Here is a 23,862-nt window from a genome sequence, read left to right as displayed (position 1 = left end):
ATGCTCGGCTACTCAACCGGAACGGCTTACATATTTGCTGTAGAGAGTCTGCCATTATCCTTAGGGGTAAATCCCATCCGTGCCATCAGCGGCGTATGATGGGTTAGGGAGAGAATGGGACAGGGAGACAGACTCGGTGGTGGACCAGCCCTGGGCCTGCTCCCTCCTCCAGATTCACCCCATCCTAAAAAGCCTCAACCAGAGCCTCTAGAGAAAGTGGGCCACCCATCCAGGCCACAGTGACTCACACTAGGTTAGTGTACGCAAGGCTCGTTTTCGGAGTGCTGGGCCCCACTCCCAGAGTTTCTCGTTAGTAGGGCTGGGTGGGCCAAGAATCTGCATTGCTGACCTGCACGCAGGGGATGCAGGCACTGCTGGTATAGGGAGCCCCCTTGGAGGAGAACTGGTCTAACAGGTGCTGGGCACCAACAAGGAGCTGGAGGTCCAAAGCTGACCAAGTGAGATATGGGCCCTGCCCCTAGGGGTATGCACACAGAAGCAGCTACACCTGCCGACTGAAGGAAAGACGGAAGGACGGCCAGAATCAGCAACAGCTATCTCTGGCTCCCCAGAGGGAAATCCATGCCCCGGGAGGTGGCAGTATAGACAGCTACAGCTGAGGGGTCTGGAGAAAAATCCAGGCCGTATACCTCTTTTTCTAGGGCCCTGGGGAAACCAGGTAGGCAGGGCCATGCTGCCCATCCAAGTCCTCTGTGATCAAAGGTCTGCTCCCCTGGACCTTGAATCCTTCCTCACCCCTTCCTGGTCCCCAGCCTCAGGCTCTTTCTGGAGCTCACTCAAGCACTTTATACAGAACAGAGTCTGGGAATTGGTGCAGCACTCTGAGCTATTGCTAATATCCACTGAACGATCCAACACACGAACTGCAGAGAGGAAAGGATCCAGCCCTCTTTCCAAAGCCAGGATAGCCTGGACAGAAGTCCAGAGCCCTCCTCTGCCCTGGAGGCTGTGTCCATGGGGCACCTCTCTGCACCTGATGGGGTTCCTCACATATATCATACCAGCACCTCTACCTATCTGGTCGATCCTCAGCCTGAGTCTCATTAAGAAGAAAGCTAAAGTTATGGTTATAATGCTGCCAAGCAGACTTGTGACACATGCCTGGGAATTCACATGGGAGTTCAGAGACGAGGATCCAGGAGTACAAATGTCATTAATGAGCCACGTAGCCATAGGCAGTTCCCTCAGTACTTTCTGTAGCCATCCGTCTAATTTACTTGTAGCACTGGGGGTGGGGGCATGAACACACACTCAGAGGACAACAAGGGGTATGAACATCTGAGCTTGTTTTATGAGTCTAAGACTCTAATGCCCGGGAGGAGTCACAGAGCTGAGATGGAATTTGCCCCATCAGCCTGAGCCCAAGCCCTCCACAAGCCCTGGGCCCCGTCCACAGACGTGCAGGGGGTGGATGTGGGAACCCTGCCTGCACACGGTTCAGTGAGCCAAGTGAGTCCAAAGGCAGACCTCTGAAACCAAGCTAGCCTCCTCACTGACCCACCTTGAGATCCCGTGACACATTCAAGGCCACCGAAGCAGGTTTGCAAAAACCTGCGAGTCGATAATATTTTCCTCTCAGGAAGAGCTCACTCCCTGACACATATATCCACTGGAAAAGGAACTTAAGACATTGTCCACATGAATCTAGACTCGGGATATGCAACGCAAGGCCATGTATACAAGTGGGAAGCACTGGGATCTGGCAAGGTGAGACCTGCCGTACCTTGGGGACAGTCGCCACCCACATCTCCTCTTTCCCCCAGTGCCAGGCTGCAGCTGATGCTGGGTGACCTGGGTCTTCAGACCACTGAAGGAGGGGTTTGCAGGTAGAAACAGATGCCTCCTATGTAGGCCCATTCTCGTCCACGAATACTTTCAGTTCTGAAGGACTCTGTAGTGCCCGTACCAAGCCCAATGGGTCTGGTTGCTCCCAGGTTCCTCAGTTGGCCCCCAAGGGACAGAACCTCCTTGTTGGTGCAGAAACCTCTAGGCTGGAAGTAAAGGCCCATTAACCCGGTCAAACCTCTGCCTCAACGCAGGATGAGGCTTCTTTTTAGTAAACTAATTTTGCTGGCAGGGAACAGAAACCACACTGAAAATACCTTCTGAACAAAACATGCTTCTCCCCATGGGAGGAAGCATGAATTATAAATCAGGAATTTGACAAATGAATGGCAGGCCCACTGAAATTCTGTGTGTGTGATTAATCACTTTGAAAAGGAAGATTATCTTTTTACAGTAAACACAAACATTTTTTACAACACTGAGAAGGCCTGGAGCCAGGATACCAATATCAATAAAACCCAGGCGTCACGGAGCCTCTGTGAGCGACAGAAAAATAAAAATAAAACCCTCATCAGAATAATAACCAAGCCATTCATGAGCTGCCTGTCAATATTGCTCTCGCTTTTCCAACCCCAGGTTGGGGCCTGCCTCCCCGCAAATTCCCCTTCCATGATCAGGTGACAATTAAGAGATGGTAAAAGGCAGAGACCGCTCTGCATGTTTTACACACACACACACACACACACACACACACCCCTTTTCATTGTTTCCTAAAGGAAATGACTATATAAGTCAATTACTCAGTAAATGTCATTTCCTAATTGTTCCTAAACTTACTGCCTTTACATTCAAAGAATATTTTTAAAAATTAAGTTGTTTATTTTTACTGTAGTTTACACAGATGCCTGGGTTTTATAGATATCAGTATCCTGACTCCCAGCCTTCTTAGTGTGGCAAAATATATTTGTTTCTGTACTTGGGTGGGCCCCATCTGACAAAATGTAGACCAACTGAGATGGGCTGGAAGCAGTCGGTCGTGTCCATGAGGATATCTGTATATTATCTGTATTGGTATTCTGAATGCCGAGCACACACTATACACAGAGGTGTTTAACGGATGGCTCCAGGCTTGGGGCTATCTTACCTCTGAATTATCAACAACCACCCACCTCCCCACCTGCCCTGATGAAGGGCAGGAAGGATGTGAAAGCAGAGGAAAGCGAAAGTGCTGGGGATTTGCACGGTGCACAGAAGTCAACCCCGGGGCTAGGGCTTGGAGCATCGCATTTGAGAATCCAAAGATCAGGGTCTGAGCGACATCTCCACCACTTACTAGAGCAACAACGCTAGGCAAAGTACTTATTTGGCTTCTCCCAGGGTGGGGGCAATGGGTGTGGAGGCCTGGGAGTCCAGACAACGGGGGTAGGAAGGGATACTCCCCCCCCACTTTCAGCCTTTACTGACAAATTGGGGGGGAAATCTGCAAATATACAACTGATTATTCCCTTTTGCTTCTCAGAGGAGAAAGCATGGACTCCTTCCCGCTGTCTCTAGGGGGCATCAGAACCCAGCACACAGGGATTACCTCCAGCATCCTAGCAATCTGCAACAGATACAGGATTTGGCTTTTTCCGCAGATGCTCACACCATATCCAATCTCCTCCAAATCCAGTATTTACACCAACCTTGGGGGTTCAGCAAGGGTGGGAATTTATATTCAAGTGGCACTGGGTACCAAACTGAATCTCAGAAAATGTTTCTTCTTTGAGGGTTTTCTAAATAGCTTAACTGAGGTATAATTTACCTACCAAAAATTGTACCCATCCTAAGTATACAGCGCCATGAGCTTCAGTAAATACATGCAGCTGTTCCACCAGCACCACTATGCAGTTTCTGAACATTTCCATGATGTCAAAGTTCCCTCCCTGCCAATGGTGGTCAATCTCTGCTCCTACCCCCAGCCCTCGCCAATCTGCTTTCTATCTCTATAGTTTTGCTTTTGCTAGAAACTAATGGATTCATACAATGTGTAGCCTTTTGTGTCTGGCTTTTTTTCACTTAGCTTAACGTTTCCGAGGTTCACCCACGTTGTTACATTATCGTCAAATGGTATTCCATTGTACCACATTTCGTTTATCCGTTCATCTGCTGATGGATATCTGGATTGTTTCCAGTGGGTTTTTTGGGGGGGGGGGGGGGGTAGGGGGCTCTAGTGAATAATACTGATATGAACATTCACATTCAAGTCTTGCGTGGGCATGTTTTCATTTCTCTTGGGAAGATACTGGGTAGAGCCTGGAATTGCTGAGTCACATGGTTGAGTCTTTATTTTTAAAAGTCCCAGGGAAGTATTAACACCAGCCCTGTTGCAACCTAATCTTAGAGTTGCAGGAAGGTAGAATGAAGCACCAAGTGTTCCAAAGTCAAGTGGTGGGGTCATGAGTACAGAGATGCCTAAATGCACCCAAGAATTTTAAGTCTTAGAACCCTACCACCTCCATCTGCTTTTAGGCTTTTCGGGGCAACGATCCTTGGTGGCACCAAAGAATCCGAAATTTTACCTCTTTCTTCGTCTGATGCCATAAGAAAATAATGTTTGTCCACCTTAAGGAACTGTCCAGATAACAGAAATATTTTGTTTTCTACTCAAGGGCTTAAAACTCAGTCATTTTATAGAAATCTTATACATGTGTATTACAAAATCCACTTCCTTCTTAAACAGCAGAAAAACCTTGATTTTCTTAATGTCTAAGGTTATTACTCTAGAAACACATCACGTAAACAGACCACGTGACATCCTCAAGGAAACTGGGATGTCTGAGTTCTTATGGACAAACATGACTGCCTGATGCCGTCCGGGCCTTGTTCTCCAGCCACCAACTGCCCTGCCGTCTGTTTGGGTGTGATTCTGCCTACATATTTCACCGCCCTGGAAATCCAATGACAAAACTGGCTCACTCTGGATATAGACTAGAGCTCTACTCCAGCTACAGTGCTTGAATTTCATGTTCTGGATGTGACTTAGTGGTCTGGGCTGCTCAGGTGACTTGGAGGGAGGTCTTGGTTCCAGTTTGGAAAGCCAAGGTAGTCAGATACAGAGGATCCTGGCACTATGGATTCGTCTGTTCTCCATCAAAACAAAATGCTATAAAACTCCCATCCTATTGAACCAAATGGAGGCTCTTATTTATGTTCTCACTGGCTGTAGAAGTTCAAGAAAAATAGTACTTAAAGGCAATAGTGTGACACTTAAATATTTAGGAAAAAAGGCAAAACACATTAGGGATTCACATATGAGAAGAAGAAATAACAGGGCATAGCAGTGGTATCCAATCTTGGCTACATGCTGAAATTACTTTGGATTTTTGAGAAAAATCATTGATGCCTGGATCCCACCCCCAAACATTCTCACTGAATTGGGATTGCATCTTGGGTTACTGGGATTTTTTTTTTACACCTGGCCCCACCCAAGATGTTGTTCTAACGTCAAAGTCTGGGAACAACTGGGATAAAAGTTATCTTGGCTTAAACCAAAGACACACAGAAATGAAACATCCAGGCAGCTTTGCTAACACTCCTGCAGCTCAAAAGCCTTGAATACATTCCATTGCCTACCTAAATTATAACCTCCACGCCCGGGTGCATAACACCTTACGTAATTCTAATACCACCTACCTCTCCAGCATTATTTGCCAAACAGGTCCCAGGATGCCCCAACTCGCTGCCTTTGTTCTTACTGCCCTATCCTGAACTGCCTTCTTCACCCTCTGCTTTCTGAGTGTTTCTGGAAACCCTTCAAGGCCCATCTCAAATGCCACCTCTTCTTGAAAGCCTGTGGGATCTTCTTAATCAGATTCTCTGCCTCTTTTTCATGCCCATGGCACGTTCCTTTTCTTCTCCTCATAGCTCCTTGCAAGTTCTGCTTTGCACTGTTGTTAGCTTTTATCTGTTTATCATATTCCTTTCTTCTCTGCCTCCCTCTGACTCTTCCCTCCTTGCAGGAGTGAGGAGAGCTGGTCAAGGGCTAGAACTTAGTCTCTTTCCTAAGTCTGAGGATGCACAATAAAGAGCTGAATTGTTGCTACTTGTCACGCCAATACAAAGAGCTGCGGGGGCATTCATCACAAGTGAGGATGGCCTATACCTTTTTTGATCCTGGGTGAGAAAGGCCGGTGAGAGAACCCAACTCCCACCAAGATAGGCAAGATTCTCAAGCACCCCAGCTAAAGAGAGAGCCTCCAAGAAGCAGCATGTAGGAAGGAAAGGCTGGAAGCCCAGCATCCTCAGAGCTACAAGGGCCACTGATGAGCAGCAGGGTGTGAAAACCTAAGGCCCGTTTGCCCTCCCTTGTCATCTAAAATGTTAACAGCAGAGCAGGGACCTGAAGCATACTTGAGCTTAGAGGAGTCACAGACACCTGAGCAATGGCAGGCATCCTTAAAGAGCCCCCACTGGCACATCAGGTTTTATACAAGTTTCGGATAATGAGAAATGCGCCTTAAATATCCGTGCAAATGAAAATCAGTCTTAGTTCTCAGCTCCATATAAGGGCATAATACTTTCAGTTAACACATGACTAAGAGGTAATGCCAGCGTGTAATAATTCTTAACCAAAATTAAATTCTTGGGGTGCCTGGGTGGCTCAGTCTAAGCATTGGATTCTTGGTTTCAGCTCAGGTCATGATCTCAGGGTTGCGAGATCGAGCCCCAATTTGGGATCCATGCTCAGTGTGGAGTCTGCTGGAGACTCTCTCCTCTTTTCTCTCCCTCCCCCTCTGCTCCTCCCCTGTCCTCTCTCCCAAATGAATGAATGAATGAATGAATAAATAAAATCTTAAAAAAATTAAATTCTCCTTCCAGTTTCCCCCTCTATGTCTATCACTTGTTCAACCTGGAGAAAGAAAATGTGTATCATTAAGCAGCAGGAAAAGTGTCAGATCCCGATCTGCCAAAAAAAAAAAAAAAAAATGCTTACCAAAAAAAAGGATTTCAAAAACACAAACCTAACTGGAAAGAAAAAAAAAAAAAAAAAAAACTGTGCTAAAATTCACTTTAAAATTTAATACAAAAAATGAGAACCACCACCTCAAAATGGTAGAGCCTCAGCTTGCCAAGTTAAATGACTTATGACCCTCTGGGGCTGGGCACGGTGGCAGCCTCCTTGGATTTGCAAGGAGAAAGAAGTTTTTTTTCCTAGAGAATCAGTGTTCTCAGTGGGGAGGACAGTGTGCTTTTCAAGGATGGAATGAAGAGCTGCCCTCTCTCTTTAGCTGTATCAGATGATGGAATTTTAAGAATTTAAGACTGACCAAGAGTTAGTCTGAGAAAAGCAGGGAGGCTGTAAAGAAACCCTTATGGGGGTAACTTTATCCAGTCGGGGCAGATAAATCAGCAAGGACAACCTTTCCCATGACCTTCCCACCTCTTTCTTTCCTACAGTATTTCCCCACATTCTCTTTGGAAGGAATTTGCTCGTTAATCGATGTCTCCTTTTATTTCAAAGCTGTATTTAAAGGAAGTATGAAGAGAAAGGTATATATGCAGAGGTACACACAGGCAATAAGCAAACTAAAGCAATAAGCACGAGCTCTTATCTATCCTGTGGTGAAAAGCCTCTGGTGAGTTTAAAACCCATATCACAAAGCCTATCTCTGCAGAAGGCAAAAATTCTACCAGGAGTGTAAATCCTCTTGGCTCATCAATGAAACAATTATGTCAATTAGGATTCCTTTATAACAAAATGAACTATCCATACTCCTCTAAATCTCTTATGTTCCAGTATACACTTTACCCCTGATAACGTGGGGGTTTGGGCGTGGACACTCCGAACAGTCACCAATTCACACAGAATTGTTGACATCCTCCAAACTTAACTACTAATAGTCTACTGTTGACCAGAAGTCTTATGATAACATAAACACTTGATTGACACATATTTTGTATGTTATATGCACGATGTCCTGCATTCTTACAATGAAGTCAGCTGGAGAAAATATTATTTAAAAAAATCATAAGGAAAATACATTTACAGTCCTATACTGTATTTATCCAAACAAAACAAAACAAAACAAAATTGTGTCCAAGTGGATCCGCACAATTCAAACCATGTTGTTCAAGGGTCAACTGTTTTTCTTCTTTTCTTGTTTGTTTGTTTGTTTGTTTTTAAGATTTTATTTATTTACTTATTTGAGAGAGAAGCAGGGCAGTGGGGAGGAGCAGAGGGAGAGGGACAAGCCGGCTCTGCATTGAGTGCGGAGCCTGATGTGGGGCTCGATCCTATGACCCTGAGATCATGACCTGAGCTGAAATCAAGAGTCGGACGCTCAACCGACTGAGCCACCCAGGTGCCCCTGTATTTTAAAAAGATGGAATGGTTTTACGTAGTATATAGAATCCTGGGGTAAGAGTCATGTCAATGATGATTTCACAAAGGGCTAAGCACCTGAGACCCATTCCTGTTGCTCTTGGCACAGAGGGTCCCCACCAGCACTCCAGTCTGCAGTTTCCATGGTCACGGTCGGACACGCAGCCCTTGACTGACAGGTCACAACACAGTTCTCCAGAACAGCACTATCCCAAGGATGGAGAATCATGGCCACACGGGACTCTGCCCGAGGGGTTGGGCCATCACGCAGGTGGCGCCGGCCTTACCTTTGCTTCCTCCTTTCTTCTTTGTAACAAGAAAGAGTCCTTGCCTCAGTGACGTCGAGTTTTAAAAGTACGCTACTTATTTTGTAATAGGAGAATGTCAGCCCATGAAATCTGGAGCACTTACCCTTCTAGCTGCTCCTCTCCTAAGATCTGGCGAAGGTTTTTTAGGAAGGACAAGGAGACCAAGGCGTGAGAATGGCGGATCTTCACGTAGCCTGTCACCACCTCGATGAGCCCCATGAAGTTCTCCAGTTCTGAGGCGATGTTATCTGCGTGAGGAGGGGGACGTGTTAGTGAGCGTTTGCGTAGTGTGAGCATGACTTGGTTTCTCGCAAAAACGTCTGGAGAATGATTCCGTGGCAGGTCTTGGTGCAGGACTCGCCATCCCTGTCAAAAATGTACTACCCTGGGCTTGACTTTCAACAACCTCTCCTGGGACAGGGCCCCTCAGGGGCCGGGGAAGGAGACTTTCTAGAAGGCTGGGTACTGTAGCTCCCAGGCTGATTAACCGAATGTAAAATCATAAATACCAGACTGCCAATTAGCTAAGGCTGACAAATCTAGGGAACGTCTTTTAATACGCTCTGTCAACAGACAGCACTGCCTCCACAGGAGGGCATGACTAAATAAACAACATTTTCTCGGTCTCATTAGGAACTGCCTTTGCTGCATTTCCAGTTCCTAAGATACAGGGATCTATATTTAAAGAGTCCGTCTTACCAAGACTGGGAGAAAACACACCAAAATGTTAACACACCAGGTTCTCTGCTCTGCTGATTTTTCAAAATTCGTTTCTGTGCTTCTAAGTTTTCTACAATGCACACGTATGATTTTCGTAACGAGAGGACAGTTGGAAAAATAGTTGCTACTACTACGTATGTGAAAACAACATAATATATACACACTGTCTTTCTCATCATCCTGTTTAGCCTGTCTTTTCCTCATAGTAAAAAAGAACATAAACTTCGGTTCGACTTATGCCAAAATTACAATAAATACTATAATGAATTGGGTATGGTCCAACTAATGGGATTTTATTGCACATGATTTGTTGAAGGCTTATTTAATGAGAGGTTCTATTTTGCTTTGATAAAAATAAAAGAATAAGGATGCTATCTTGGAGGGCTGGGGACTATGCTTATTGTAGAGTTTAATGGTTTTCTAGGAGAAATTCAAGTTATAAACACCAGAAGTTGCCTGTGGTTGATATTTCAAGGAAAAGATCCTGAATTTTAAATGCGGGCAGGATGGATGTCTGTTAGTCGAGGCTGGGTATGTCCTTTTCAATGAGATGTCTTATCACCCTACATCCAGCTGATATCTCCCACTGGACTTAAACAAGAAGGCACATTTCATCACCACGCATGAATATGTACCGATTCCTTCTCAAATTCTACTTCTCCATGGATTTAATTCATGGATTAAAGGCTTATCTTCAGGATATGAAAATTTTAAGAAAAAGAAGAGTTAGGTACTTAAAAGGTATGTTCTAGGGGATGAGGGCATCTTTTCAAAAATTAAGAAATCTAGTAAGAGCAAAAGGAATAAAACTTCATTATTTATTCATTTATTATTATTTTTTAAGTAAGTTCCATGCAAAGCATGAAGCCGAATGCCAGGTTCAAACTCATGACCCTGAGATCAAGACCTGACCTGAGATCCACAGTCGGACACTTAACCCGCTGAGCCACCCAGGTGCCCCAGGAATAAAACTGCAGAAGCACCATGAGGGTAAGAGAGTTCTAGCTGTATGAAAGCAAAGTTATCTCTGTGGTGGAGGGGTGAGAGGGGTTCTGGAAAATGAGGAGTACCTAAAGATCCAAAAGGACTGAACACAAATGTGTTTCTGCCATCTCTAAACCATAAGAGCATGCTCACTCACCAAACAAACAGTATTAAGGAACAGTAAATCCACAGAATAAATAAATTAGTCATCCTCCACCCCGCCCCCCCCACGCCAACCTGCAAAAATTTCTCCACAAAAGGATTTAGGGAAAAAAAAATCCTTTCAACCTCAAGTTTCTCAACCTCAACCTTGAGGTTGAGAAACTTTTATTCTAGGTTATGAAACTATCATAGGTACCTTGACCAAGTGGTCCCAGTGGTGGAGAATTTAAGGCTAGAAGCCATTGTCAGTTAAAGCTCAGAAGTGAAAATATCACAGAATAAGTCCATGAGTAATGCTTTTGCACACACGCAATTACCAGGAACACCGTCTACTACAAATGATGGTGATCCTACCGGGGTGAGAATCGAAGCTTTAAATACGTGGTGACACACAGTATTTTTTTTTTTTTTTTTTTGCTCTCCAAAGAAAATTTGGATATTAACCACTCTTTGGACTTAATAAAATATTAAAGGGGTATCATTAAACTGTTCTCTTTGCACAGTCTCCTCGGTACCTCCCAAGTAACCAAAACTCTTTGGACTTGAAGCCCTGTGGCCCTGGTCCAGCTGGAGGCTGCTGAGTCACACTTTTGATCCACCAGCGTCTTCTGGGGCCTGTGTGCGTTGGGACGTGCATCTCCTGCGTAAGGCAGGGCTAACAGAAATATGAGTGATGACCCAGGGCGTGAATAAATGCCGAGCCAATGGCTACAAAATAGACTGCCTTTCAATCTGGGTTTTTGTGTGTGTGTGTGTGTGTGTGTGTATGTGTGTGTCTGTTTTTAATCTTTGAGGGAAACTCAAAAAAGAGGTGTTGAGCATGAGGCTTATGCCCCATGTTGTTTTTCTAGGCCCAGGCTTCAGTTGTGAGTCATGGATGGGAAGGAAAAGCATCAACAAAAGAAAACCAAGAGATCCAGCCCTCTCTTCCAGGAGGACGGAATACTTACTGCCTCGGCGAATATTAATGAGCAAATTGCCCTTGAAGATGGTGCATCCTTGGAGCATTTGAGCAGAGGTAACAGAATCAATGGTTTTTGTTTTCTTTTCTTCCTCACAGACCTTGGGGCAAGGACCTTCACAAGGGATGCAGTACATGCTGTTGAAGATAAAGAATCAACCAAAAACACAGAGAACTGAGTCAGGCTCCTTGCATTAAAAAAAAAAAAAAATCATGAAGACACCCTTTTATTCTAAGTTGTTTTTGCAGTACACATTACCAAAAGCAACTGTTTTGAAGCATTCAAGTGGGCACACCATATCTCATCCCGAAGCCACCCAGGATCAGCCATTCAAATTGCAACCAAAAGAAGAAAGTGCCTACAAAGGAAAAGCATGCCTCTTGTTTCCAGACAAAATATGTGATGCATCCTTGAAGCATGTGTGTATCAGAGGCTGCCGGCTGGGGAGCCAGCTGGTTCCATGTGGGAGAAACAGCCTTGAAGGAAGGACACAGTAGTGGCTCCCGAGGAAAATGGGGCTGCTCTCCAGTGTTGTGGCCTTGCCCGGCACACCCCGGGGTGGGGGGGCAGCTGGGAGACTGGACTGGGACAGCAAAGGGACAGCGGGGTCTCTGCCACTAACAGGAGTCTCGCTCTCACCACCAGCATCCCAGCAAAACCCAGCAAGGAATTCCAAAGTACATGTGGAATAACACAGATCCATTATTTTCTTGCTAAGGTACAACTGAAATTATTTCTTTTTCTTTTCACTGAAATTATTTCTTGACAGTGTTTTGCAGAAACTTGTAAATCGACTGAAATGTTGTTTTCATTGCATATGCGCTGAAAGCAAGGAACTTCCATGACTTTGTAATGAACTCCTGTTTCAAATGCTATATCCCAAACGAGCTGCAGGACCACCAGGAATCAGGAATCAGTGAGACTGGCACTTCTCCTGCTTATCTACCATTATTAATTTAAGAAATCGTGGACAAAATGCTAATCTGGCTGCCGAACCACAGACCAAGGATCAAAGTCGGGTTGATTTCCAAACAAATGATACCGCTATGTCATGTGTGTGTGTTATAAACAGGACGGTGAATTGGGGAGCCAGGTGTATTGACATTATTGTTCTTGAATGATCTTTTAAACTTCATTAAGGTAAATAAAAAACATTCAAGAAAACAGTGTAAGTGATAGCTTACGTGAAAGTGTTTTTTTAATGAAACCTTACCGCCTATCTAAGGCAAAGATGCAGGGATTTGTTTTGTTTACAAACTTACAGGTAAACAAAATTTCCTTGCTATTTTCCTATTTCTTGTGGGGAGAATGACAGGGAAGGTTTCCCAAGGAACTGGGCCAATCACAGAAGGGAAGATTTCTCTTTCCTGTAACATCATACTCAACCTTCTCTATGGGTAATAGCTTCTCTTCAGCACTTTTTGGTTTTGTTTTTTATTCTAATTTATCTACATACCATTTAATGCCTCCACTCTCCTTCTTTAAAAAACTTTTTATCCTGAAATATTCACAGAAAGTTACAAAGAGTATTTTTCCCCTGTACCCTTCCCCTAGTTTCCCCTAATGGTGACATCTTATATAACTATAATGGAATATCAAACCCAGGAAATTAACACTGGTACAATATATGTCTAATTCCGTGTCACCTTATATCTCTTATGTGATCTTCACGTGGTCAAGATACAGAAGTACTTTAGGAAGATCTCCCGTAGAGCCACCCCCTATCCTCATATCCCTAACTGTGTCCTGGCAATCACTCATCTATATTCCATCACTGCAATTTTGTCATTTTGAGACTGTTATATAAATGGAGTTCTATAGTATGTGACCTTTTGAGATCGGCTTTTTTTCTTACCCCCACACAGCATAATGTCCTTGAGATCTATCCCAAGCTGTTGTGTATTTCAACAGTCTGCTCTTTTTTATGGCTGAATAATAGTCCATGGTATGGATGTACCACAGTCTGTTTAACCATTTACCTACTGTAGAACATCTGAGCTGTTTTTTTGACTATTACAAATGGAGCTGCTGTGAACAACTGTGTACGTGTTGTTACGTGGACATATATTTTCATTTCTCTGGGAGGAGTGTCCACGAGTATGACTTCTAGGTCGTAATGTTAAGTGTATGTTTAGCTTTCCCCGACATTTTATTCAAATAGCAATTTCTGAACCAAACACCTTTACTAAAATGTCTAGGAATCATCTAGCACTTCAAAAAAACGTTTTTCTAAGGAAGTGTTCTGATTACATGTTTATAGATTAAGCTTCCTTGAATCCATTTGGGTACAGGGAGGGTATAAACAGTATTAATAAATATTTTAAACTCAGTGCCAAATAGGTCTTAAAGGTTGAGGGTGGTATTTATTCTTTCTTGACGGTGTTTTATTTTAAAATAGAAGAGGTACATCTGTAGCTTTGAACAGACTATAAGAACCGGTAGGGAATAAAACAGCTCAGTTCTTTGAAAATGCACTGCAGTGGGAGAAAGAACACCGCTGAAATGCACAGCACTCCCCTCCTGCTGGTCCACTACATCACAGGACAATGTATCCCCAGGACAAAGATGGTACTACTCCCAGTTCATGCACCAGCTGTCCCATCTCTCCTCAGACCCCCAGGAGAAACTGTGGCTGAGTCTCATCTGGGTTCTAGGCTTGGCCCAGGGTACTGGGAAAGCCCTCCTAAGCCCTAAGGCTACCAATAAACTGTGAGTAAAATGTGGTTGACTTATTCTGGGTGGACTATGTATACTTTACAGTTCACTGGGGCGTCCTTGGCATACTTATCTTTTAAAAAAGTATTCGGGATAATTTTTATTATTATAATAGTAAAGACATTATAACAGGTGGAAAGTTGTTCTGTGTCTAATATTATGAAAGAATGTGAGTTTTTTTTTTTTAATATTTTATTTATTTGACAGAGAGAGATAACGAGAGCAGGAACACAAGCAGGGGGAGTGGGAGAGGGAGAAGCAGGCTTCCCGCCGAGCAGGGAGCCCGATGTGGGACTCGATCCCGGGACTCCGGGATCATGACCTGAGCCGAAGGCAGATGCTTAACGACTGAGCCACCCAGGCGCCCAAGAATGTGAGTTTTATCTGTGGTTTGAAGATGAAGGAAGCATCTGGCCCACTGCCACTAAACTGTTCTTTCCTAAGAGTTCTCTGCTCTACCTAGAGGAGGGACGAACTACCCCAAGCCTCTGGTCTTTTGCTTCCAGGGCTATAGTTCTGTATTTTCTAACAATGCCACTATTGCTTTCTCAAAAACATAAACCAACAAAAAATTTACAGAAGCCCAGCCGACAGGGCGCCTGGGTGGCTCAGTTGGTTAAGCAACTGCCTTCGGCTCAGGTCATGATCCTGGAGTCCCTGGATCGAGTCCCGCATCGGGCTCCCTGCTCGGCAGGGGGTCTACTTCTCCCTCTGACCCTCCCCCCTCTCATGTGCTCTCTCTCTCTCATTCTCTCTCTCAAATAAATAAATAAAATCTTTAAAAAAAAAAAAAAGAAGCCCAGCCGACATACACCAGAGGGATGCTTTTTGCTGTAAAGAACCTCTTTGCTTCCCAAGTGAAGTCTCAATGTTCGGAAAGAAAATGAGAGAGACAGAGGAAACTGAGAGAAGGGGGTGTCGAGGAAGAGAGAGAGAGGAGCAGGTGCTGATGGAAAACACAGGTTACTTTAAGCTCCTGGTTACTCTTCGTGGCAGCTAGTGAGGGCACAGGATGGAGTGTGTGCTAACAGACTTTGGGTCTGCTGGCTGTGTCAAAGACGCTGTTCGGGGCTTGGCTTGTCTTCTCTCCTGCACTCCCCAAGACTTCACAGAGCTGGTGCTCAGTGGCACCAGGGATGGGACAACCTAAACGTACAGTCCTCCCAGGTCTACCCCACACCTGCTTGGCAGGCAGCCTGGGAAGTGCAGGGAGGGGAGGCTGTGACCTCCAGGTACCTAGGCCAGCAAGCTGGGCACTTAATTTCAAATGGCCAGGCAGTAGGCTTCCAAAACACAACATAAAACAAACAGATTATTTTTGGGGGGGGGGGGCAATTGTCCCTCTATAGAATCTCATATAAAATGTCAGTTACGCCAGCCCATGGGAGTGGACCCATGGCCCTTAACCTCCCCGGGAGGTCCAGACGGAACAAGGGCAGCGCCAACGTCGCCATTCCTTGGGGGGCCGGGGCGTGCGGGGGCGGGGGGTGGTGGTGCTGCACGACTGACCTCTGACTGCCGTTCCGGATGAACCCCGAGGGGCACTCTTGCATGCACTCGCCGTCGTGGATCACGAACCCCTCGGAGTCGCTGCTCTCGGCGCTGGGGATGTTGGCGCAGAAGTCGCGATCCACGCAGCGCCAGCCCTCGAAGCGGTAGGTGTTGGGCGGGCAGGTGGGCACGCAGACGCCCGCGTAGTAGTAATGCCTGCACGCCACGCAGGCCGTGTCGTTGTCGGGCGCACTGCAGCTGCCCAGACACTCGGGGTGACAGCACTCGTTGTTCTCGGTGCACGCCCGCTTCCCGCACGCGCTCGGGCACACTGTGGGGGCGGAGGGGACAGCAGGTGAGACTGCGGTGGTGGTGGGGGGTGGGGGTTGGGACGGGGGTTGGACGGCCTCCTCCGGGCCCGGCCTGCTTTGTCCCGGGTCACCGGCCACCCCAGACCAGATCGCCCCAGTGACAGACAACCGCCCACCCACGAAATCCCCAGACGGAGCATCACAGGGCTCTGCAGCCTGCCGCAGGCTTGCACGGGCAATGCTACAGACCACAGTCACAGTTTCACGAAGGTGGGGAGAAAATACTCTGCGTTTCCAGTCCAGCCTCTCCTATTTACTCCCTGTGTGCTCCTGATGACTCATTAGCTTCTCTGACCTTGACCCTCTCTTTTCACATCTATAAAATGGGGGTAGTAATATCCACATTAGAGGTTTGCCTGAGGCCAACACGAGAATGCAGTAGCCCTATGGGAACAATACGGCGTATTATTCCTTTTAAAAGCATTATGTGCTGTTCCTTCTGCATTTTGAATGTGTTCCTTGAAATACCTTGAAAAGCCTTAGTGTGCAGAAATGATTATTTGAAAAATTATCTTATCATATATGTTATTACAAGTATTTTAAAATCATTCAAAAAGCCGTTTATTTTAAAAATGATGAAACTGGAATATAGTAAAGAGGATACTATTCGGGTTTACAAAAGGGCTTTAGAAAAAGCCTGTGTACGCTTGTAGACCAAAGGTCTTACTCCAAAAAATGATGGTATTAACTTATTCACAGAGCCTAACCTATTACATAACCAACAAGTCCCTGCATCTGATTGTCATTCTCAAATACAAAAAACAAAAAAAAAAACAAAGGGTGGTAGGCAGTGTCTCTGAGCCCAGAGGACTCATAGCGTATTAGAAACCATCTCCTTTGAGCCACTCTGCTAAACTTAAGTGAAAGAAGTGTCTAAAAAGCAGAGCTCCACAATTCATGTCCCAAGTAGATGAGCTGGCATTTTATTTCCATAACAACGATGTAATGATCACACTCTGTGGGGCTGTCAGCCTCACTAGCAAATAAAGTATAAATCAACAAAATACGAAATCTGGTTTGCATTATATGTTTCCTGCTTTTTCTGAAACAAACACAAAATTATTTAAATATGTATAATAAATGAAAATATATAGGACGTCTAGTCCATCTGCCCCAAATACCTCCTTTATCAATACCTTCATGTGGATCCCCCCAGGTCCCTTTCTATGCATGTGAATATACATATAAATATCTACAAAAAAGGAACAAGCCATCCTGAAACCATTTTTTGGCATAATATACTATGAATTCCATAATCACTTAACAGCCGCATTGCATCTCACAGTATAGTGTAAGTTATAACCTGTCTCCTACTATGAGACATTTTGTTTACTCCTAACATTTTATTATTACAATGAACACTGCAATCTTCATGAGAATCCTTAATTATTTCCTGAGGATCAATTTCCAGGATTGATCTCGCCAGATCAAACTATCCTCTGGAAAGTTTTTACCAATTTACACCCCACGAACTGCATCCAAGAGTTCCTACTTTACTGCAAAAAGGTGAATTTCAGAACTTGGACATTCAAATGAACACTGTCACCTCTGAAGAAAACAGAAAATTCTCATGATACTGTCAAGCTTCTTAAAATAATTTTGCAATTTTCACCTTTGAAATTATCCTTTGGCAGAGACCATAGGTTGCCTTCCATTATTTATTCTTTTTTTTTTAAGATATTATTTATTTATTCATGAGAGACAGAGAAAGAGAGAGAGGCAGAGGGAGAAGCAGGCTCCCAAGGAGCAGGAAGCCCGATGCGGGACTCGATCCCAGGACCCTGAGATCATGACCTGAGCCAAAGGCAGACGCTTAACCATCTGAGCCACCCAGGCACCCCCATTATTTATTCTTTTTATCTATTTTGGTAATAGAACCTTGATTTTTAATTGGGCATTTGGCCAGCTGGCTAGATACTATATCTCTTAGCCTCTCTTGTAGCTAGAAGTGACGTATGTCCCAGCCAATGAGATATAAGAAAACTTTTTTGGCTGGTACTTACTGGAAGATTCCTTAAAACAGAGTGAGCATGCCCTTGCTCCTTGCCGGCTGGAATGCAGGAGCAATTCATCAAGCTCAAGCAGCCATCCTGGACATGAGGTAGCCCACTAAGAAGGTGGAGTAAGATAAAAGGATCTTGGTCCCCCAAAAGGCTAACCCTGTACTGCTTACCTCTCGGCTTGTCTATATGAGAGAGAAATAAACTTTTATCTTATTTATGTGCCTGCTATTCGTTAGACCCAACTGGAAAAATCCTGAGACACACCTTCAGAGCTACTTATAAGCAAAGAATAAAACCATTCCTGTTGGTTTATATCACTTTTGTTTACCAGAATTGCCTCAATGACTTCTGGCTATTTCCAGAAACTGAGCTACCCAAAAAATAACAAGGAGTAAATATCTCTAAGCACACCAAAGAAGTATGTTATAGATAGGAGTTGCAAAAATGTGGTGATACATATATTGTCCACCAAGGTGATCATCTTGAGGAGGGTAACGCTAATTTGAATTTACAAGCCTAGCGTTATTTGTAGTAAACATACATAGACACACACACACACACACGAGTGCGTGCGCTCTCTCTACCATCAGATCTCATACGTGAAGACATCTAATATTATCAAATAGATTCAATGACTATAATTTCAAATATACCCATTATGGAGGTTAACTTCAAGGCTCAAGATCTAAGGAAACAAATAAATTGTGTATCTTTTAGTTCAGGTTTTTAAAGTAGTAACGGGAACATAAGTCCATTTACCCTTTCGTTGTCGATGCATTTAGCAAGTGTTTATTTAGCAACGTGCCACACCTGTGTGCTAGACCCTGCCCTCAAGGAATGGGCAATATGCCAGATAAGTACAGACTTGAGTGGAGGTTCATGGCATGCCCTGGGCATCAGGGACGGTTTGGAAGAGATGCTGAGGCTGGAGCTGAAAGATGAAAGACGAGGAGGATAAGAATAAAGAATAACACAGAGGAAATCACACGTAAATGTGTGTAAAGGCAATCCAGTCGCTGTGGTGAGAGGACTGGGTGCCGGTGAAGATAGCAGGAGGCTAGTCGCCAACTGGTGGGTGATGGGCATCACTGAAGATTTTCGGCAAGGGAGGAGCAACACGGTCAGATTTTCATAATGGAGAGGTCATCGGCAGCAGCACAGAGGGTACCACGACCAGAGCGGGCCGAGCTGACAGAAGAGGGATCAGGTGAGGGGAGAGGAGAGACACAGCCTTGTTATGTTGCCCCTATGAGGTTTCTGTAATATAATAGACCCCTGGGTTCATGTGGTTAACATGAAACTGGCTGAAGAACCCCGTGTTCAGAGTCTCGAGTGTTAGCAGGAACCAGCTGCGCTGAGCGCACACCCCACTCGGAGCACTGAAGTCCCCGGCCATCAGCCACCACCATGCTTTGTGATTGGAGGAAGGGAAAATTGATGAAGAATCTCACGATCACCAACAGAGACTAATGGGGGCCAATATCTGCTTGCCAAGCCCCCTTTCCCTCACTTATAATTTAAGTAACATGCTATATAAAATCATAAGCGGCAGGCATTAATATTAAATAGTACTAAAAACTCGAGAGCATTTAAAAGAATAGAAAAAAATATCCCTGTGCACTCGCTGGGAATCAGCTATACCCACATGAAATGTTGGGCATCTCCACCAGGAGAAAGAAAAAAGAAATCCCCCAAACCTGACAAAGTATCTGCAGATGTATTTTGCATTCCATTCTCCATTCCGATGGAAACGGCATCTCTGGGCAGCGGTCCCCCGACACCCTTCAAAGGCGTGTGTTACGTGGAAATGCACGGTCAGTCAGTTCTTGCCACAAGCAGCATGCAGGCTGGGGAATTAGGGTTTTGTTTTGGCAAGGAGAGCTCCTTCAGAAGGAATTTCAGCAAAGCTTAAATTAGTTAAAATCATGTTATTTATAAGCAGAACAATTCCTCTTATAGGGATCACAAATCAAGGGGTTCCTTTATGGTACGTGATCCAAACTGCCCGACACCTATCGACTACTTGAGGGGAATAAGAATGGAGTGTGATGGGGGGTGGGGAGAAAGGAGAGGTGACCTGTTTGCTAGAGGACAAACTCTGTAAATAAGAGACTGCTCCAGGGACAGAAGCTGGTGTTCCCCTGGCCAGAGCAGAACCCGAGGATTCTGGGAGGCAGGAGAACACGCGGGAAATTCAGGATTAGAGAGTCCTGGAGTCAGCCCCAGAAGCCTGCTGTAAATTTTGTCTCATCTCAATGTATATAAATATTATTAGTGTTTAGGACTATTAAGGGATTTCTTGAAAAGCCCCGGGCAGTACGTCTCGCCAGCAGATGGATGGCTTCTCCATACAAATGCCAGAACTTAAAATTTAGTAGTTACCAAATTTCCAACTACAGAGCTATGGGAGAAAGGAAGGGGACCTCTTTCCTGGCTTCCACGAAGAAGGAGCACACCTAATGTGATTAAAGGCATTTCTGCTTTTCAAAATAAAAGAAAAATGAAAGCTGCTATAAACTACAAATATACAGGGGGAAAAGCAAATTTATTTTGCCCACGAGATCCTTCTATTCGTTGGAATTCTTAGAATGACCAACGATGAAAACCAAAACCGATCTAAATTGTTGGAAAAGCTAACGGCATGTCCCACGTCTATCACTAAAAGGATTCATTTGGGGGTCACAGTCACATAAAAATGAGGCACTGCATATAAAAGCTCATTCTCTTCATTTTTGGGGGACAGGAAGTGGGGGACAGGAAATAAGTCACACACCAGCCTTACTCCCTCCCCCTCCCCAGTGTCCTTATATTCACTAAGTTCTTTCTAAGTTTTTTTTAAACATTTATTTTTGTTCTTGCCAGGGAGTTCCTTAACAATCTTTACTCAAGAGCAACCATTTTTAAAAGCATATGATTATAAAGTGTTCTGTTGGAAGAGAAGGTGGAGAACTCAGCCTCTTCTCAGGGAACAAAAAATGGAAAGGGGGCCACTTGAGTCACAATTTTATCCCAACTAATTTCTAAAGAATAGAAATAAGTTCATGGATGTTCGAATGAGGTCAAGCTTCTAACGCAAAACACAGGCTAGTTTAGAGACATCTTAGTTATTTCTGGGCTACCCTAAGTGACACACCACTGTTCCATATGAAAAAAAGGGATGTCTTCCCTAATTGACAGGCATCGTTATGCATAAAGGTGAACCGCCGCTAACTCCAGGAAAGTGCACTTCAGCTCCAAAGTGCATCAGGGACATAAAGGAGCCAGAGAAATTTTACGGTTTTCTTGTCCTGTCAGGGGAGGAGGTGACTCCATTGGATACCGGGGTGGGGGCGGGGGGGGACGGGGAAGGACCACAGCTGGGTCAGCTGAATGCCCAAGTCCACTCAAGGCTGTCAGCATTGTCCTCCAGGAAGCACTTAGCCACAGATGAGGGGATGAGAAAGGCTCCCTTCATTAAATATCAGCCTTACGAGCCAGGCCCTAGGCTAGGTCCTGCAGACAGGCAAGCACAAGACAGCCAGCACCCCCCCGGGGGGGGGCTCCCCACCCTGAGGGCAGGCAATGGGAGTACCAAGAGGGGCAAGCAAAGGACCAGTGAGGAGGGCCTTCCTGGAGAAGGGACTGCCAGGCCCAAGCTTGAAAAGCCAGCAGGAGCTAGCCAGGTGCATGGGTGTTGGCAGGGCTGATGGGGAGCATGGGCCAAGAAGACCAGACTCAGAATGAACGTGTGACTGACTGGACCGGAGGGGTGCAGGAGACAGGAAAGATGGTGAGACCAGCGGCAGAGAAAACCTACGAGTAGGAGTTTGGACTACTCTTAAAAAGGAAAGGGATGCTATTTAAGGATTCTAAGCAGGGTGTCACATGAGCAGATATACATTTTAGAGGGATCACTCTGGCTGCTGAGTGGAAAACAGAATGGACGGTGACCCATGGAGCAGAGTCACGGTAGCCATCTCTGTGAGCCATGATGGTGGTCCAGATCAGGGAGGCAGTGATGCAGGTGGGGGGGGAGCCAGCAGATGCAAGATACATCTGGAGAATGTGGGAAGTGTGGCCAGCTTTTGTTTTTGGAGGGACAGAGAAAGATTCGAGAGGTTCAGTTCGAGATGTGTTGCTTGGTGTACACAGGATCCTCTCACCCTGTAAAATCATCCTCTCACCCTCTCACCCTCTCACCCTGTAAAATCATCTTCAGTCTGTCCTCCCTTTTATCCACATGCACATACTCCTCCCCACCTATCACCCCAAGCAAAGACCTCTATCAATGGGAGCAAAGTGGTGAGGAACATCAAGGCTTCTCCGGCTCAGGGAGGGCTGCTATATTTTATCCTAGTATATTAGTCTGGAGTTCTCTAAGTAAGTCAGCTAGCATGGAAAAGCAGCCTTATGTGAAAACGCTTAGAAGCCGTGAAATAAAACTAAAATAATCCTTGTACAACTATATGTGAGCTAGATGCATACCTATGTGTGTATGTGTATGATGTATGTATATATAGCAAAGCACAATTTTCTCAAAAGGAAGACAAGAAGAATCGACTGTTAAGTTTCCTGACATCCTGAGAACTGGCTAATGGAAAACTCCAGAGAACCACTGCCCAGAAATCCCAGGTGGAGCTTAAAACAACTCTCAGACAAGCTTCTGCCTGGAAAACTGTAAGCTGGTAAACCAAATCAGTTACCCATGGCAAAAGAAAGTTCAAGTGGGAACCCCAGTGTCTTAAATGTTCACAGAAGAAAGTCACATTTGCAACAATGCTTCTCCTCTCAATGCCAAAAGAAACCTCCTCCTGGGGCGCCTGGGTGGCTCAGTCGGTTAAGCGTCTGCCTTCGGTTCGGGTCACGATCTCAGGGTGCTGGGACTGAGCCCCGTATCGGGCTCCCTGCTTAGCGGGGAGTCTGATTCTCCCTCTGCCTCTCCCCTTGCTTGTGCTCTCTCTCTCTCAAATGAATAAATAAAATCTTAAAAAAAAAGAAGAAGAAACCTCCTCTTATGCTGGAGTAGCAGCCAGCCAGAGAGACATTTTCATGGTTAGAATCCTGAAGATACTTTGTCTTCTCTTTTTGGAACCAGAAGTATTCAGTGCACCCACTGAAAGGTTATGGTGAGAACCAGGGCTTTGGGAATGCGCGCAGAGACAGAGAGAGGCCCGGGGAACAGAACTCACAGTGAGCACAGAAAGGCTGGTGAGCAAAAGAGGTGGGCCCCAGTTTTTGAACATAGTATGCCTGAAAGCTCTCATTTTCTCCCAAATGTGTACGAAGGAGTTCCTCTTTGCAACCTGAAGAGGTTTTCAAGACCCGGTTCGGAGTCCCCTTCTTTCCTAACAGGAAGGCCCCTGGACAAAGCATCCTTGTGTTAACATCTGAACTTTCTGAAATACTGAGGTTTGTAGAAGGTGGGCAAGAAGTTACAGACTTCTGCTCCTCATCACCCCCTCCTCCCCCACCCCCCAGCTCCCCAGGTAACTGTCTTCTTTAACCTTCCACTCTATCCTGCTTTGGAACATACAATAGCAGAAGCTCTGAGGGCTATAAGATCTGTCTTCAGTCTAGAAGCAACAAGTACTTACACAGTCATGTTCACCCCTGTCATCCAAGCACAGGGTCTTAGAGGGGAAAGGTAGTTTCAAGGTCAAGCACATCTCATGCTGGTCTCAGATACTTCTCTACAAAAACCTAGGTGAGCCTTCAAGCAATGTCTAGGGGGTTGGTTACCTTAGAGAAAGTGTTATTCCAACTGCCAGGTGGCACCAACTTTGACCAAGTTGTTCTTTCCACCCAACCAGAACACCTTTTCCTCCCTGGCACGCTCCCCAGGCCGCATTCAGTTTGTCTGATACTCAGGGGAAGTAGAGGCTCTCTTCTTTACAGGTCAGACTTTCAAATACACAGGCTCAAAATTCTGAGACGGTTATCCTGGCCTCCCTCCGAGTGCCTTCCTCAGTCATAGCTCATGCAACACACATTAATACC

The 23,862-nt window shown here is 45.2% G+C and overlaps 1 protein-coding gene across 1 annotated transcript in view; it reads right to left on the bottom strand.

Moving 5' to 3' along the window:
- Window positions 1–23,862, bottom strand: part of IGF1R (insulin like growth factor 1 receptor) — a 299,888-nt gene that overhangs the window by 48,553 nt on the left and 227,473 nt on the right. Inside the window, exons 3-5 of the mRNA XM_021680652.2 lie at window positions 15,531–15,843; window positions 11,295–11,443; window positions 8,582–8,726 (exon numbers count right to left, since the gene is read on the bottom strand). Coding sequence (XP_021536327.1) covers window positions 8,582–8,726; window positions 11,295–11,443; window positions 15,531–15,843 — 607 coding nt within the window. The remainder of the gene's footprint in view (window positions 1–8,581; window positions 8,727–11,294; window positions 11,444–15,530; window positions 15,844–23,862) is intronic.

Source organism: Neomonachus schauinslandi, chromosome 9 (assembly GCF_002201575.2).
Source record: "Neomonachus schauinslandi chromosome 9, ASM220157v2, whole genome shotgun sequence".
In the NCBI taxonomy this organism is placed as follows: Eukaryota; Metazoa; Chordata; class Mammalia; order Carnivora; family Phocidae; genus Neomonachus; species Neomonachus schauinslandi.
This window is presented reverse-complemented; position numbering and strand designations above follow the sequence as displayed.